This window comes from Choloepus didactylus, chromosome 12 (assembly GCF_015220235.1).
Source record: "Choloepus didactylus isolate mChoDid1 chromosome 12, mChoDid1.pri, whole genome shotgun sequence".
In the NCBI taxonomy this organism is placed as follows: Eukaryota; Metazoa; Chordata; class Mammalia; order Pilosa; family Megalonychidae; genus Choloepus; species Choloepus didactylus.
This window is the reverse complement of record NC_051318.1, coordinates 35,958,417-35,975,128: the sequence shown is the minus strand read 5'-3', so window position 1 is coordinate 35,975,128 and position 16,712 is coordinate 35,958,417. Positions and strand designations below refer to the sequence as shown.

General features: G+C 35.8%; 1 protein-coding gene across 4 annotated transcripts in view; it reads left to right on the top strand.

The window, feature by feature from the left end:
- Positions 1-16,712, top strand: part of PCCA (propionyl-CoA carboxylase subunit alpha) — a 599,270-nt gene that overhangs the window by 210,683 nt on the left and 371,875 nt on the right. For all 4 annotated transcript variants that reach the window (XR_005211057.1, XM_037799856.1, XM_037799855.1 and 1 more), the window contains 2 exons: positions 3,010-3,112; positions 9,009-9,103. Coding sequence is in view for 3 of the 4 variants with exons in the window: in XM_037799856.1 (XP_037655784.1) it covers positions 3,010-3,112; positions 9,009-9,103 (198 nt within the window). In the remaining variant the exon portion in view is untranslated. The remainder of the gene's footprint in view (positions 1-3,009; positions 3,113-9,008; positions 9,104-16,712) is intronic.

The window sequence follows — 16,712 nt, the reverse complement described above, 5'->3', positions numbered from 1 at the left end:
TCTCCTGTCCAGTTGCTACTTGCTTTTTCATCTGCACCATAGGGTAGAGAATCCTCCGGGGGCGGCGGGAAGGAAGAAGCTGTCGGAAGGGAAAGCTAGGATCTAGTTTTGATACTAATTGGAGTCCTGATAAATATGAGTTGAGACGGACAAAAGGAATGGATTTAGGAGGGAATTGATGTTGAAACATGAAATGGATTGGTTGGTTGGCATAAATGACAGATGAAATTAACAAAAGCATGGGTTAGGGGAGATGGTTGGCTTCAATTGTAGTCAGTTTCAGAGAAAATAGTTCAGAGGAGGCTGATAGAGTATGTAGCTTAGGGACAGATCTGGAGTAGTTAATGTGAAAGTTGTCCAGTACAATGGAATCCAAACCTAACTCAGATTTAGGCTCTAAAGTTAGCAAGTAAGGTGAAAATGTCTTGGAGGCAGTATTATCCTGCACAGTCTTATGGGAAAGTACCATGTTAGAGAATGGATAGGTGATTTTAACTTAAAAGAAAAATGGCTTTTATCATCGTTTCTTTCGTTGAGCATCAAGTAAAGTAACTGGCTTGTTTTGTGGGGTGATGATATACGACAAATACAAAGTCTTTAAACACCAAAACAACTTTCACTGTGGCACTGATACACTAGATATTGACTGAGGTAACATCAGATTCTCTTCTCCCATCGTATTTATTCTCTCTGAATCATTGCTTGGATTTGCGGTATTTTTTTGAGAACCTATTACGAGGCAGGCATTCTTCTAGCTATGTGACAATGAACCAAGTAGCTCCCCCAAAAATCCTTCTTCCATGGAGTTTGTTTTAGATCAGCATTCTTAACTTTGAATCCATGGGCCCATAGAATACTTATTCCTGTCTTGTGGAAGATTTTTTTTTTTTTCTTTTTTCTTTTTTGGTATATCCACAACATTTCAGCATTTTTGGATATAAATGAAAACTTAGTAGACAGTAATTGCTTTATTCTTTTATCCCAAGAGGTGTCTTCCTCTTAAATCTTTTCTAAGCTTTTCCAGGGAGGTAGCATGAATGGCTCATTTTGGAATCTTTAGGACATCTGAAAAATGTTTAAAAGAAGAATATTTATTAGTGTTTGAGGTTATCGTATAATAAATGAGAATGGAATGAAAATCATGAAAGTTGTTGAAAATGTTCTCAGACATTCTTATAATCTCTGACTTTCCTTTCCCTATCCAAAGTTCAGTGCAATTTTATAGCATGAATGATCATGTCTCCTTTTTGGAATATCTAAACTAGACTTTAGGCACTGTGAGGGCAGTTTCTGTTTTTGTTTTGTATTTCCAGCAACCACCTGTGTGTCAGGCACATATTTTGGTGATAACTACATACTTGTTGAATGGATTTATGACTTAATTTAACAAATGATGTTGCTCTTAATACAGTCTGCCATGAATTCCAAAATACGTTCGTGATGCTTTCAAACTTCAAGATATTTTATTTTAGCGACTTTGAGTTTTTACTTCTAGTTTAAATACAAAATGAAAGCTTTCAGTCATTACAGCAGAGACATACTATTAAGTGCTATATATTTACTTTCTGAATTATTATATCCAGTCTGAAGAAAAGACCAGTTATGGTTTTTTAAAACTGATTCATTGTGCTTCTGATTTCTTTGAAGTTTGCAATCTTCTGAGATCTGAATTCCATTTCCTTAAATCAAAAGGACTAAGAAGATCTTTTCCTGAGAAGTCTGAGAAATACATTTTTGCAGTGTTTTTTTTAAATAAAATTTTTATTGAGACATATTCATACACCATACAAATCATAGTAAGTGTACAATCAGCGGCTCACAGTATTATCACATAGTTGTGCATATATCACTGTGATCAGTTTTAGAACATTTTCATTAGTAGAGGAGTTGTTTTTGTTTTTTTAATGCAATTTTGAGATATATTCAGTACGTTTTGAGATTTGTTTTCTACTCAGTCCTTACGAGGTTGTGTGTTTCAAGCATAAAAACAGATCTGATAGTTTTTCCAATATTGATTAACTGTCTTCAAATTAAAAAGATTAGTAGACTTTGGTTTTAATGCTATATAGTAAATATAGATATTTAATCTTAAGAATAGGAAACTTGCATGTGAAAAGAATTAAACTTCATATTCTGAATATATCAATGAACGGAAAATAAAACTCAATTAGTTTTAGGGAAGCAAGTTTGATTTTTTAATAGACTGACCAAATTAAACCATCCCATAGTGTATGAATTTAGTCAGCATATTTTAATAATGATTTAAATTATAGTTTAGAAAGAAAATCCTGCATGTATAAGGAAATAATTAAATCCGTAGTTTTATTTTAAAAATTATATTTATCTCTTGATTATTAATTTTGAAGCATTTAGAAGTAGATACAATTTATGGAGCTGAGTGGGCATGTAGGAGATAATGGCATTTAGAAGTGTATATTTAAAGTACCAGGAAGTGTGTTTTTGAGATTTGTCCTATTGTATGTTGAAGTCTTAATGAGTAAACTTGTGGTAATTCTGTACTAGTTGTACAGTTGGCTAGACCTTTACATTTTTGTTTGCATCTTCAGAATTCTGAGTAAAATTGTTCAATGTTTTAATATTTTTCACTAGTGAAATTAATATCGGAGTTGCAGCCTAATCTTAATTATATTATTTGCATGTAGTAATTAAAATTAATATGGTTGATGCAATAGGACTAATCTTTTATGTTTTATATGATTGACTAAAAATATCTCATATTTAACATTTGGTGATATAAGCATCACTATTCTGTTTTATAAATAGAAAATCTAGGATCAGGGAAGTTAAATAACTCACCCAAGGCCACAGAGCTAAAGAGTGGAAGGGTTGCTGTTGAATCAAGGTTAACTTAGTTAGCTGTACATTAAGTGAATTTTTCTCTGCTTTGTTCAGAAGTAAAGCCAAAATAAATATTTAATTGATTTTGTTTTCTTTTATAATAAGAGGTGTACTTGTTTTGTTGTTCTGACTGTTCTTTTTTCTTTTTAGGGATGGTTTTAGATTTTCATCTCAGGAAGCTGCTTCCAGTTTTGGTGATGATAGACTATTAATAGAAAAATTTATTGATAACCCTCGTCATATAGAAATCCAGGTTGGTACATTTGAAAATGCTTTCTAATTATAATGTCTTTAAAATAGCCTCACTTATTCCTATTGGAAACGCATCCTCTCTTCCACTGAGAATGCTTGTGAATTTTTCTGGTATGTTTGAATAAGTACAAAATAATTTTTTACTTTTGGAATCTGGTGTACTTCTTGTTAAAGTGCCACGGAGTTGGTCTGGGTGGGGAATGATATAGAGACACAGCTCCAAAATGAAACAGTTCCACAATATCCAGCCAGGAAAAATGTATTCTCCTAGAAAATTATTCAGTAATTCTAAAGAAAAGTGTCTGACCTGGACTCCTGTCATTTCAGTTCATCAAATGTTTGAGTACCTCACCGTAACATACATTCTGCTTAGAGCTGATAGCATGGAGATGAGTAAAACATCTTTTATTCAGAGAAGGCTGTAGTATAGTGCTTGTTGCGGGTGTGCAGGCTTTGGCAAAAAAAAAAAAAAAAAAAAAAAAGTGTTTTCTGAAATAAAATATAGAAAAAGAGGACATGTCTACTGAAGTTTCCATATTTCTCTTGGAAATGCCTTCATGCTAATTTTACACATCGTTATGAATTTATATTTAGCTATATCAACTTGGAAATCATTGAATTTGAAGTCTATGTTTTCTTTATTTGGTGTGAATAGAGAACCAGAAAATGAAATGAAAAGTTATTTACTGAACTTTTTCTTTCTGATGGAAGCATGAAATAAAAAGTCCACATTTGTCAGTTTCTTCTTTAATTTCAATTATCACTTTTCATAGATATTATTTATGGGTAGATCCTCAAATTTTCCAGTTGAGATTTTTAAAACATTGAACATAACGTATGTCTTTCTGAGGCTAGCAGGTTTTGCTTTTGTTTGTTGGTTGGTTGATTGGTTTAGATTTTCTAAATCAGGGTATCACATATATAAAGTGAACTGCACAAACCTTAAGCTCAAGGAAATTCTCATACACATACACATACCTGTGTAACAACTATCCAGATCTAGGTATGGAACGTTTCTATTATCCCAATAGTTTCCTTCATACCTCTTCCCAGGCAATCTTCCTTCCTGACCACTCAAAGTAATTCCTGTTCTTAAACTTCATTTTTGAGATTCTTCCATGTGGCTATGTGTATCAGTAGCTTTCAAATATTGCTCTGTGGTATTCTACTATTTGCATTACCCACAGTTTACTCATTTTTCTGTTGCTGGACTTTTGTGGGTTTTTTCCCCCACTTTTTTTATGTTATGAATAAACTATTTATGAACATATACATTCAGGTCTTTAGGATATACTGAAAGAATTGTTGGGTTACATATTAAGGTTATGTTTAGCTTTAGTAGATACTCTGGTTGTAACAACATACATTCCCACAAGCAATATTTGAGAGTTTCTGTTGCTACTATCCATTTGTGCATTTGATATTGCCAGTCTTTTTTAATGTTTACCTGTTTTGGTGGGCATGTAATTGTATCACTTTGCTTTAGTATACATTTCCCTCATCACTGTTGATGTTGAGCACATTTTGCTATGTTTATTGATCATTTGTTTTGCGAAGTACCTGCTCAAGTCTTTCATCCCTACCCCTCTTTCAAATTGGATGTTTTAAAATGGAGTTGGAGTTCTTTATCTATTTTGAATATGAATCCTTTGCTATTTATATGTGTTGTACGTATCCTCTCCCAGTCTGTGAATTGCCTATTCATTTTATTAATACTGTCTTTTGAGGAACAGGAGTTCTTAATTTTAATGAAGTTTAGTTTAAAATAATTTTTGTGTCCATTGTGAGAAATCTTTGCATATCACATGTTCATGAAGATATTATTCTTTGTATTCTTTGAAGAGCTTTATTTTATTTTTTTCTTAACCTTACCTGGAATTAATTTTTGTGTTTGTTATGAGTTTGTGTTTTTCATTATCATATCAAATTTCTCTGGCATCATTTGTTACAGTGACGATTTGTTTTAAATTAAGTGATATTTGGTCACTGTCTTAACTATTGTGGATTTGTAATAAGTTTGGAAATCTGGTATTATAAGTGCTCCATATTTATTGCTCTTCCTCAAATTGTTTTGTCTCTCTTTAGGTCCTTTGCATTTCCATATAAATTTTAGACTTTGTCTGTTGTCCCCACCCTGTCCTCCATGGAAATTTGATTGTATTGAATATAGAGATTATTCTCGGCAAAATTGACATCTTAACAATCATGAATTTGTAATCTATGAACTGGAATATCTCATTTGTTTATATATTTTTTAATTTCAGCAGTGTTTTGTAATTTTCAGTGTAGTGGTGGTGTGTAAATATTAGGATTTGTGTTGCATTGGGGGCCATCTTTTGATACTAGCTGACACAGGACCAGGATCTCATCTTCTAATTTGGTTCAGGTGTGGATGAGACTTCTCTATATGCCCTCTCAAGAACAGTTCTTCTGGAGGAAAGACCTCTGAATTTAAAGACAGCGTGATACCCCTAACCTAATATGGTGGAAAAGGATTGGAAACTGCAATAAATACCTCCATTCAGTAAGATAGAAAAAGGGAGATACAAAGAAGTCCCTAGTCCTTAGCAATTCTAAATCCAGCAGTTGAAACAGAGAGATCCCTTAGGTTATTGCAGTAATTCTGGTAAGAGAAGATAGCAACTTGGACAGGGGTAGTATTGGTGGAGGTTGCAGAAGGTGGTTTTTGTGAAGGTAGGCCATATTTTCTGATTGGATGTGATGTGTAAGAAAAAAAATGAGGCGTCAAAGATGATGTTAAGGTTTTGGCCTGAGCAATTCAAAGAATGGGCTGCCATTTACTGAGATAGGAAGAACTGTGAGAAGTGCATGTTTGGGGGAGGAAATCAGGATGATGGTAGTGGACAAATCAAGACTGAGATGCCCATTAGGCATCTAAGTGTAGGTGTTGAGCAAGCAGTTGCATATTTAAATTAGTTTAGGGAGGATATTTGGGCTGCCTCTCATTTAATATCCTAGGGGTAGAATTAATTTTCCCCTTCTCTGTATTCCACATCTAGTGCTAGTTCTTGCTGCTAGAAGTCTACTGTTTTGGTTTACTAAAGCTGCTGGAATGCAGTGTATCAGAAATTGGTTGGCTTTTATAATGGGGATTGATTAACTTAGAATTTATAGTTCATAGGTCATGAAAATGTCCAAATTAGGGCATCAACAAGATGATATCTGGACTCTGAAAAAAGGCTGCCAGGATTTGGACACCTCTTGTCCCATGGGAAGGCACATCACCAATGTCTGCTGGTTCTTTGCTCCTGGGTTTCAATGCTTTCAGTTCTGGTTCCGGTGGCTTCCTCTGTGGACCCTCTCTTAGCTCCTCTGGGGCTTTTCTCTCTCTAAAGTTTCTTGGCTTTTTCTGCCTTTTATCCTCTCATAAAAGGACTCCAGTAAAGCAGTAGGACCCACCTTGAATTGGATGGGTCACATCTCAGTGGAAACAACCTAATCAAAAGGTCCTACCCTCAATAGGTCTGCATCCACAGGAATGGATGTGTATCAGCTCCAAACCAGCACAACCACTTATGTTATTTTATCTTTAGTTATGTGAGTTTTCTAATAGACAGTGAGGTCCTTGAGTACAGAGGCTAAGTCTTACTCATTTTGCTGACCCCAGCAACCACATCAGTATCTCATATTACTGGTACTTAAAAAATGTTTGTTAAATCATATTACGTGATTTTGTATCTATATCAGCTTTTAATTTTTAAAAATTAGGCATGGCATGTAGTCTAAAGATATTTTAAAAACATAAGTGAAAGTGTCTCTCAATAATCCTAAATAGGTAAAACTGACATTTTCCGCATCCAGTCTACACTTGGGATGTTTTATATTTGCTTATTTTCCTTTATTTAATCATTTACATTTGGTAATTCATGCCCATGATAAAGGGTATTCGGTAAAAGGTAAGCATCCCTTTCACCCTTGTCTTTTAAGTTCCTTGGTTTCTATCCTTACTTGCAAGCATTATTATCGTTTCTTGAATAATCCATCTGTAGAAAGTTTATGAAATATATATGTGTACATCATATATTCTTTCTTTTTTCTATACCAATTGCATTTAACTCTGTACCTTTCCCATGCTGAAACTGCACAGGCAGTATGAATGGCATCATTCTGTTTGGCTTAAACCAGTGGTTCTTACGCAGAGCATTACTGGAATTTTGTGGGCTGGGTTCAGCGACGCTAAAGGTCTTACCTTAAATGGCACAGTCTATTCCAATGAAGATTTTTTTTCAGTAAGCAGTATATCTTGGAGATTTTTCCATATTGAGTACATGTAGATCTGTAAAGTCTATATTAAAAGTTTTTCAAAATACATTATGTATTTGAGGATTAACTCCCTTACAAGCACTTTTAATTTATATTGTTTTTACTTAGTTCCCTCATTTATTGAATGGAATAAATCATTGTGAAAATAATTTTTGTTGAATACCTAGTAAACGAACAGAGCTTTAAAAAATGAGCTGGAAGACTATATAGACTTTAGAAAAAACCAAACTCTTGATTCTGTTGCAAGAAAATAATATTTTGTAATTGGAAAATCTTGGTTATTGTGGTTTTATTTCTCAGAGACTGAGTCTACTTTCACTTCCTTGTCAGAATGAAAAAAAAAGGTCTACAAATATTTTAATGATTTAAAATAGTTAATATTTTTAGATACACTTCATGCAGCCACCTCAACAGTCTTCGAAATAAAATAAAATTCTAACATTAATGTTTTCCTTTATTGTTTGGAATAGTTCTTGAATTTTAGGTAGGCTTTATTCCTAAAAATTAACTTTGCAATCATATTTTAGCTATTCATTTTATAGCTTACTTTACCTGTTATAAATATAACCATGATCTTTTTTAATTTGATTTTTTCAGCAGTCATATATAATATTAAGATGATATTATCTGTTTATAATACATGAAGAAACAGTAGGCCTCGCTCAGGGTTGTTGGGTAGCTACTGAGAGCTAAAATTAGCACCAAATCTTTTTGCTTCTAGAAGAGTTCTCTTACCCCTGTGAACCTAATATAGGTATTCAGAATGCACACCTACCTCTTAATCCTGAAAATAGATTAATCCATTCCTGAAAAATAAAAAATTCTATGCAGAAACATTAACAAAGAAACTGTATTAAGGCTGTCAGGTTTAGCAGATAAAATATAGGATACCCAGTTTAATTTGAATTTCAGATAAACAATGATACCTATCTATCTATTTTTATTTTTTAGTAAAACTATGTCCCATGCAACATTTGGGACATATTTCTACTAAATTATTTGTTGCATATATGAAATTGAAATTTAACTGGGCGTCTTGTATTTTATCTGGTAATTGTAGCCTATTTCCCATGGTTGAAAATGGAAAAAAATCTTAATGTGTTAGATATTTGCCCTGAACCTTCTACCAGTTTTCTTTAACATAAATAAAGCTCAGTAAAAACAGTCATATATAAGTAACAATATCATTTGGGAAATAAATCCATTCAACATCATTTCCTGACCCACAAATATTTAATTTGTTTAACAGCAAATAATTTTTTGTAATAGCAGTGTGGTGCCTCTCCTAAGCACCATTGACTTCCAGAATGTGTATTCCTTATTGACACTCAGTGTCCTTTACAAAATTTGTTCAGTTGATTCTGATGTTTTACCAATTGTATTTGAAATGTAATATGAGAGTTTTTTTCTGATATTTTTAACATTTTATTGCATTTTGGGATTCCAAATATAAAGTTTTCCTCTATTAACATCAACTAAAATTAATGTTTACAGAGGTACATATGAGGTTTGAGTTTTAAAAAACCAAGAGGTGTTGTACAGGGAAAATGTTAACTGGGGACATATTTGTGGGGTATGGCTATATGTTTTTTCAAATCATATTACTCTTTCAGGTTTTAGGTGATAAACATGGAAATGCCTTGTGGCTCAATGAAAGAGAGTGCTCAGTTCAGCGAAGAAATCAAAAGGTGGTGGAGGAAGCACCAAGGTGAGAGTCTCTCCCAATGAACATTCATAATCTATTTTTATTTATTTCTTATATGTGCTTTCCTTTTTATAGGTTAAAATTTCTTTAGTATTCATGGTAGACTCTATTAGTGTGCATTTTGTAATTAAGAATTTGCCACTTGATCTTCCACAGTATTCTAGTAATTGAGGCTTTTGTCAATTGAGGCTTTGGGTTGTTAGTAATAGAAAACTCCATCTTTTTTTTTTTTTCTTCAATTATTCTCTTTTTATTTTTTAAATGCAATTTTATTAATATATATTCACATACCATACAGGCATCCAAAGTGTTCAATCAGTTGTTCACAGCATTATCTCATAGTTGTGCATTCATCAACACAGTCAATTTTTTTGAACCTTCTCATTACTCCAAAAAAATAAGAATAAGAATAAAAATAAAAGTAAAAAAGAACACCCAAAACATCTCATATTCCTTTTACTCCCTTATTATTCATTTACTTTTGTCCCCCTTTGTTTCTACTCATTTGTCCGTATATGGATAAAGGGAGTGTGAGCGACAAGGTTTTCACACACAGTCATACCGCATGAGCTATATAGTTTTACAATTGTTTACAATCATTTTCAAGAATCAGGGATTCTGGATTGCAGTTCAACAGTTTCAGATATTTCCTTCTAGCTATTCTAGTACACTGAAAACCATTTGCGATCTGTCAGCCACTGAAAGTTTATTTTGTTTCATTTCTCTTCCCCCTTTTGGTCAGGAAGGCTTTCTAGAAAACTTCATCTTAGATTTAAATGACAAATTTTTTATGCAACATAACAAGAATTCTTGAGTTAGGGCAGCTCAAAGGATTGGCCAATTTATTAATTCAACACCGTCATCAAAGACCCATGGTTTATCCATGTATCTGTACTGCCATTGTTGGTGCTTTGGCTAACTTCATGACAGCTGGCAGACCTGCACGTTGTATCCTGACAAACAGAATTCTGTTGGAAGAAGAGGCATTATTCCTTCCCATGTGTTTCCTTCGCTTCCCCTCTGCTTCCCCTTCCCTTCCTCCCCTTTTTCCTCTTCCCCTTTCCTTTCTCTTTCCCTTCCCTTTCCTTTTTTCTTTTTTTATCAGTGAAAAAAAGCCTTTTACAGATGTCTCCAAACCGATTTAAATTTCTCTCATATCTCATTGACCAGAATTGTATCCCATGCTTGTTCCTAATTACCTGATAGAAATGATAATTACACCATGAAGACTAATTTGGGCTAGAAGTTTTCATTTTTATTTTTTTCATGGCATTCTTTGGACTGGGGCCAAGGATGCTAAAGGTCTTGTAACATTAAAAAAAAAAAAATGACCTCCCTCCCCCTTAAATTGTGATAGTACTCTCCTTGAAAAGTGCTGGCGTAGCAGTCATAATTTATCTCCCATAGGCTTGGGCCTACCTCCCTTTGAAGTAACTAGCTGCATGAAAGTGAGAGGATACTTGAAAAATAAATTGGGGTTTATTAGAAAGAAGAAAGTTGAGTAGACAGCCAAGTGTGACTTCTCCCTTTTTGTAGAAGTAGTATAACCATGCTAGTGTTTCTAGGAATGTAGAATTTCTGGCATACATTCTTCCAGACTTTAATATTTGAGAAGGTTTCATAAAGTTGATCCTGAATATTCTGAACTTACCCTACCATGAAATTCTGGAGCATGGTTCTTGGAAATTCCTTTATTTACCACAGCCACATTGGGTACTTCTCTAGGCCTTCTTTCATGTGTTTGGTATAACAATTCCTTGGAGCTCCATTTCTGCTTTGATTCTAGGTTGATTTAACAACCAGGCACCAAAGAATGTAGGCATATATAGCATTAATCATCATCAGCAGCATGCCTTTATGTGATGTGTATATAATTTTTGAAAAGGGTATGAATATGAGGGAATTTTTAATATAGGGTAATTATAAAAATCTAATCTACTTATATCAATTTTTAAAAGTGTGGTATGTTTTGATGCTTTTAAACATGTTCCCCACATCCTTTCACATGTCTCTTATTGGTGGGCTGAGAGACATCTATGTCCATTCCCCTTGATTCTGTGCCCTATGACTGCTTGACCAATAGAATATGTGGAAGTGATGCTGTACCAGGTTTTGTGCCCAGGCCTTATGAAATTGCCAGCTTACAATTCCTGTATCTTGGGATGCTTATTCTTAAAACCCAGCCACCCTGCTTAAAAAAGGCCAATGTAGCCCTCAGAGAGAGACAGCATGGAAACTCCTGAGACTGAATGGAAAGAGATAGGTGTAGAGATGTCTTTTCACTCTTCAGCTGTTCCAGTTCTCTACTATTCCAGCTCCATCCATTGTCTTACTGCAACTGCATGAGAGACCTTAAAGGAGAACCACCTATTTGAGCCTAGTCAATTCTTATAAATGTGAGAAAAAATAATGAACTGACTGTTATAAGTCACTAAGTTTTGGAGTGAGTGAGTTAGTTCATTCTCTCTCTCTCTCTCTTTCTTTCTCCTTCTCTCTCATCTTTCATTTTAGAGAGATTAGTCATTCTAGAGATTAGATTATCTAATGACATGAACCCATATAAGATTCATGGAAAATGTAGAGAAGTTTTTAAGAGAATTGTTCTGATGAACATATTACCAGTTTGGAATGAAAGGGACAGAGACAGTTCAAAATGAAAAGAGGTCTTCTACAAACTTCTACAGCCAGGCACCAGGCTGACAAAAACACTTAGCTGCAAAGACAGGCAACATTTTACAGGAAAGGAAGGATAATTCAGAGGGTGGAATTAATACCCCAAAGGGCAGTCCCAAAGCTTACAAGAGAATCACTTCCAGAATGTAGGTTGAGTCCTAATCTAGGAATTGGCTACAAACAACATGAGCCTAGCTTGATTTCAAAATTGCCATGTCCCACTATGCACTGTGCCTTTTGTTTTCCCTCTGCAGTAACTTGAATTTCTAAATGGTTATCTTTTGCCTTTCTGACCATTGTATGTTGAGTGTTTGTGGAAGAAATAGCTTGTTGTTTTTAGTTGACAGAACTTTTGATCAAGAGGAATCAAATATGAGGAGCTGTGTAGGAGAAACTGCACCCTAGGATCCCTATCCTTACCTAGACCTTATTTAGATATTGAGATTCTACTCTCTGAGCCTGACCTTAATGCTCAGGGAGTAGATAGAAGGAAGTTTTTGATGATGATTTTTTTTTTTTTTTGCATATGGGAAGAATGTAAATTATGCTATCTGAAGGGTATATTATAGTAGTTTTAAAACACAGTCCTAAAATTATTTGACATTCTTCCCTTTGGGATCTACGCCCTTTCTCTCTTTGACGAACAGAAGAATACAGCAAAAGAGGGCATTTCAGAAAAAAAAAAAGGCAACTTCTGTTTCTTTTTTGGGGGGGATACTTCTCTTGAGACCTAATGTGCGGAGGCTCAGAGTAGCCCATCTGAATAAATACTTTGAACAGGCCATGATACTCCGTCTACATGGTACATGAGTTGGCATGCCAACCCCCATTTCCTCAAGTCTCCTACTGTTCCAACTCAAGGCATCATCTGATTGCAACTGCATGAGAGATCCCAAGCCAGTTAAAGCCAATCAACCCTAGAACTGTGAGGGATAATGATAAAATGATTGGTGTTCCTTTAATACATTTAGTTTGGGGATGATACGTTGTACAGCAGTTGATAACCAGAACATCTGGCTTTGTTATTACCAACATATTGCTACTCATTATTTATTTAATTGTTTGTTTCTATCCATAAATACTAGGATGCAGAGAGGTGTCTATGCCTATCCTACTATTCTTTTTAAAATATGATTATTTGTTTAGAGAAGAATCTTATTATTTTCTCCCTCTGGAGGTTATGCTTCCTGTCTTCAAATACACTTGAAATTTTTTTGTCTTGAGTATCGCTTGAATTTCGGGGAACACATTTATTTCCTTATCTGTCCTATGGCTTCTTTTCTCATATGTATTTTTCTGTACCGTACTCCTCCTACCTTCTGTTTTTCATTGATATCCCTTCTTATTACTTTATGTGGGTTTATATTCTCCACCCCCCCATGTGTTTCTGTTCTTTTCTTGGATTCTATTACTATGTTTCTAATGCATTCTCAGGAGAAAAAAAGAGAAAAATACATTGATTACTTTATGAAATAATTCTTTAAAAACTTTAAGTGAACATAACCCCTGTTCATCCTAGCCCTAGAGTTGATAATATTTCAGTGAAGTATTCCACTGAATAAAAGTGTAGCTATTATTGTTTTGCATTAATAATTTAAGTAAATCCTTTTTGCGTTAAGGAGGAACAGTTGAAATCTTTTTATAACAGTAACTTAAAATGTCTACAAATATGGTGCTAGTTTCTCATGTGAAAAAAGTTGAACTTTATAATGATGAATTAAATATCTTTTAATATTGTTTCATAATAGTGAAATGAAGTGTCCTTTTATCAATAGAGAATACAGAAAAAAAACCAGTAATCTGGTCAGGCTCTTTCTTAACTGCTGGATTACTTGACTCTCTCATTATAGGTGATTTTTTAATAATGTATGAATTAATTGATATTGAGCTTGAGTGCTTGCTGGCAATAGGTGAGGATGTGGTGATAAAATATCAGGTTGGTAAAGTTCTGAAGTAAAACAAAATGAAAATTTGGGGGCAACAATTCTATAATAGTACCCCAAGATCTGTGTTTCTTATTCACCTGTTTTTTGGATGTCTTATAAATGACTTTTCTGAATTATTCCCCATTTAAAATCTTCATGGGGAGAAACCAAGATGGCAGCTAGGAGAGACAGGGCTAAGGAACACTTCCGTGGAAAACTCTAGATAAGGACCAGAGAGTGACCCAGAATACCGGTTACAGTGATGTGCCAGCTGGACGAGATCTGCTAGTTCCCAGGGGCTGTATACTTGGTGAAGCTGAGAGTCTGCATTCTGAAACGAGTGAGTAAGCTGGCTGGAAGTCCCGCAGCCACGTGGTGATCTGGGGAAGCCAGGGTTTGGCATCTGGAGACCAACGGGCTCTTTTAATTTAAAAAAAAAAAAAAGGAAAAAAGGGGAAAGCCAGGAGCGGCTGCAGGTGCGATCGTGGGAAACACGCAGTAAAACACAGCAAGAGGGGGCTGGGCCGGCCTCTTGGTGTCTGGCCTGGAAGATAGCCCGCTGCAGATATCCCTGGGGCTGGGGGAACGGAGTGGAGAGCCGGAAGCCGAAAGAATCCCCGCGGCTAGCAGCTCGCTCCCGGGAGGGCTGGATAAACTCCTGCCTGGGGCCGTGCCCACAGCCCAGAGCCCTGCCAGTTGTCCTGGAGCTGGGAAGGAGGAACTGTGTGAGGAGGGGGGTGTGGAGACACCCCGTTCAGCCATTTTTGCATAAGGCTGAAAGCGAGCCGGCTTGGCCTGGCGGCCCGGGGCTTCCCTTGAGGGACAACGCGTGCTGGTGATGTAGCACAGCATTACCTCAGCAGAGGTCCTGGAGGATCGCGGCTGGGTGGGGGGACCTGCTCGGAGATCCCAGAGACACTACGCCAAGTCCGGTGGTTTGTGGGACATCAAGAGAGAGGGGCTGGGTCTGAAATGAAATGAAGGCTTGGACTCTTGCGGCGGCCTTGATCTCTGGGAACCGGGGGGATTTGAATACTGAGGCTGTCCTTCCTCCCTGACCACCCGTACAAGCGCCCCACATTCAGGGCGGACAGCTCCAGCAACACACCCAGGCTGAGTTCTCCGGCTGGACCCCACAAGAATCGATTCCCCGAATCGATTCCCCATGTAACTTGGGGACAAGGTGGAGAACTGACTTGAGAAGTATAGGTGACTCACAGATGCCATCTGCTGGTTAGAGAAAGTGTATGTCACCAAACAGTGTTTCTGAAAAATTAGATAGTTTTTTTTTTTTTTTTTTTTACAAATTAAAAGAACCCTGTCGAGCAGAGCAAATGCCAAGAGGCCAGAAACAACAGAAAATCTCAATGCATATGATAAAACCAGACGATATGGAGAATCCAACTCCAAACACGCAAATCAAGTTATCAGAAGAAACGAAGTTCCTCGCAGAATTAATCAAAGAAATACAATCGAGGAATGAAAGCTTGGCAAAGCATTTAAAGGACATCAAGAAGACCATGGCCCAGGATATAAGCTACATAAAGAAGACCCTAGAAGAGCATAAAGAAGACATTGCAAGGCTAAATAAAAAAATAGAAGATCTTGTGGAAATAAAAGAAACTGTTGGCCAAATTAAAAAGACTCTGGATATTCACAATACAAGACTAGAGGAAACTGAACAACATCTCAGTGTCCTAGAAGTCCACAGAACAGAAAATGAAAGAACAAAAGAAAGAATGGAGAAAAAAATTGAAAAAATCAAAATGGATCTCGGGGAAACGATAGATAAAATAAAACGTCCAAACTTAAGACTCATTGGTATCCCAGAAGGGGAAGAGAAGGGTAAAGGTCTAGAAAGAGTATCAAAGAAATTGTTGGGGAAAACTTCCCCAACCTTCTACACAATATAAATACACAAATCATAAATGCCCAGCGAACTCCAAATAGAATAAATCCAAATAAACCCACTCCAGGACATATTCTGATCAGACTGTCAAATACTGAAGAGAAGGAGCAAGTTCTGAAAGCAGCAAGAGAAAAGCAATTCACCACATACAAAGGAAACAACATAAGACTAAGTTGCGACTACTCAGTGGCCACCATGGAGGCAAGAAGGCAGTGGCATGACATATGTAAAATACTGAGAGAGAAAAATTTCCAACCAAGAATACTTTGTCCAGCAAAACTCTCCTTCAAATTTGAGGGAGAGCGTAAATTTTTCACAGACAAACAAATCCTGAGAGACTTTGCCAATAAAAGACCTGCCCTACTTCAGATTCTAAAGGGAACCCTACCAACGGAGAAACAACAGAAAGAAGAAAGAGATGTAGAGAATTTTAACAGAAATATATAGTACCTTACATCCCAAAGCACCAGGACACTCATTTTTCTCTAGTGGTTATGGATCTTTCTCCAGAAGGGACCATAAGCTGGGACATAAAACAAGCCTCAAGAAATTAAAAAAAAAAAAAAAAAATTGAATACACTCAAAGCACATTCTCCAACCACAGTGGAATACAAATAGAAGACAATAATTTTTGAACTGTAACTCCACTATTTACTTCCTACATGATATAAATTACACAAACCCTAATGACAAATCAGTGGTTTTGAACTCAATGTAAAATATGTAATTTTAGACAACTATATAAAGTTAGGGGAATGGAGGAGTATAGAAACATAGTTTTTGTGTCCTATTGAAGTGGAGGTGGTATCAAAGAAAAACAAGATTGTTATGGATATAAGAGGTTAATTTTAACCCCCACAGCAAACACAAAGAAACTATCAGAGAATGTAACCATAGAGATGAATTGTAGAGTTCGGGTTAAGAGAAATGGGGGACAGTGCAATGGGGAGTTAAGAAATGAGGGTGGAGTTGCTGTTTGAGGTGAAGGGAAATTTCTAGTAATGGATGGTGGGAAAGAGCATTACAACATTCTAAAGATGATTAATCCCACTAATGGAAGGCTAGGGAGGGGGTGGAATGGGAAGATTTAGGCTGTATGTATGTT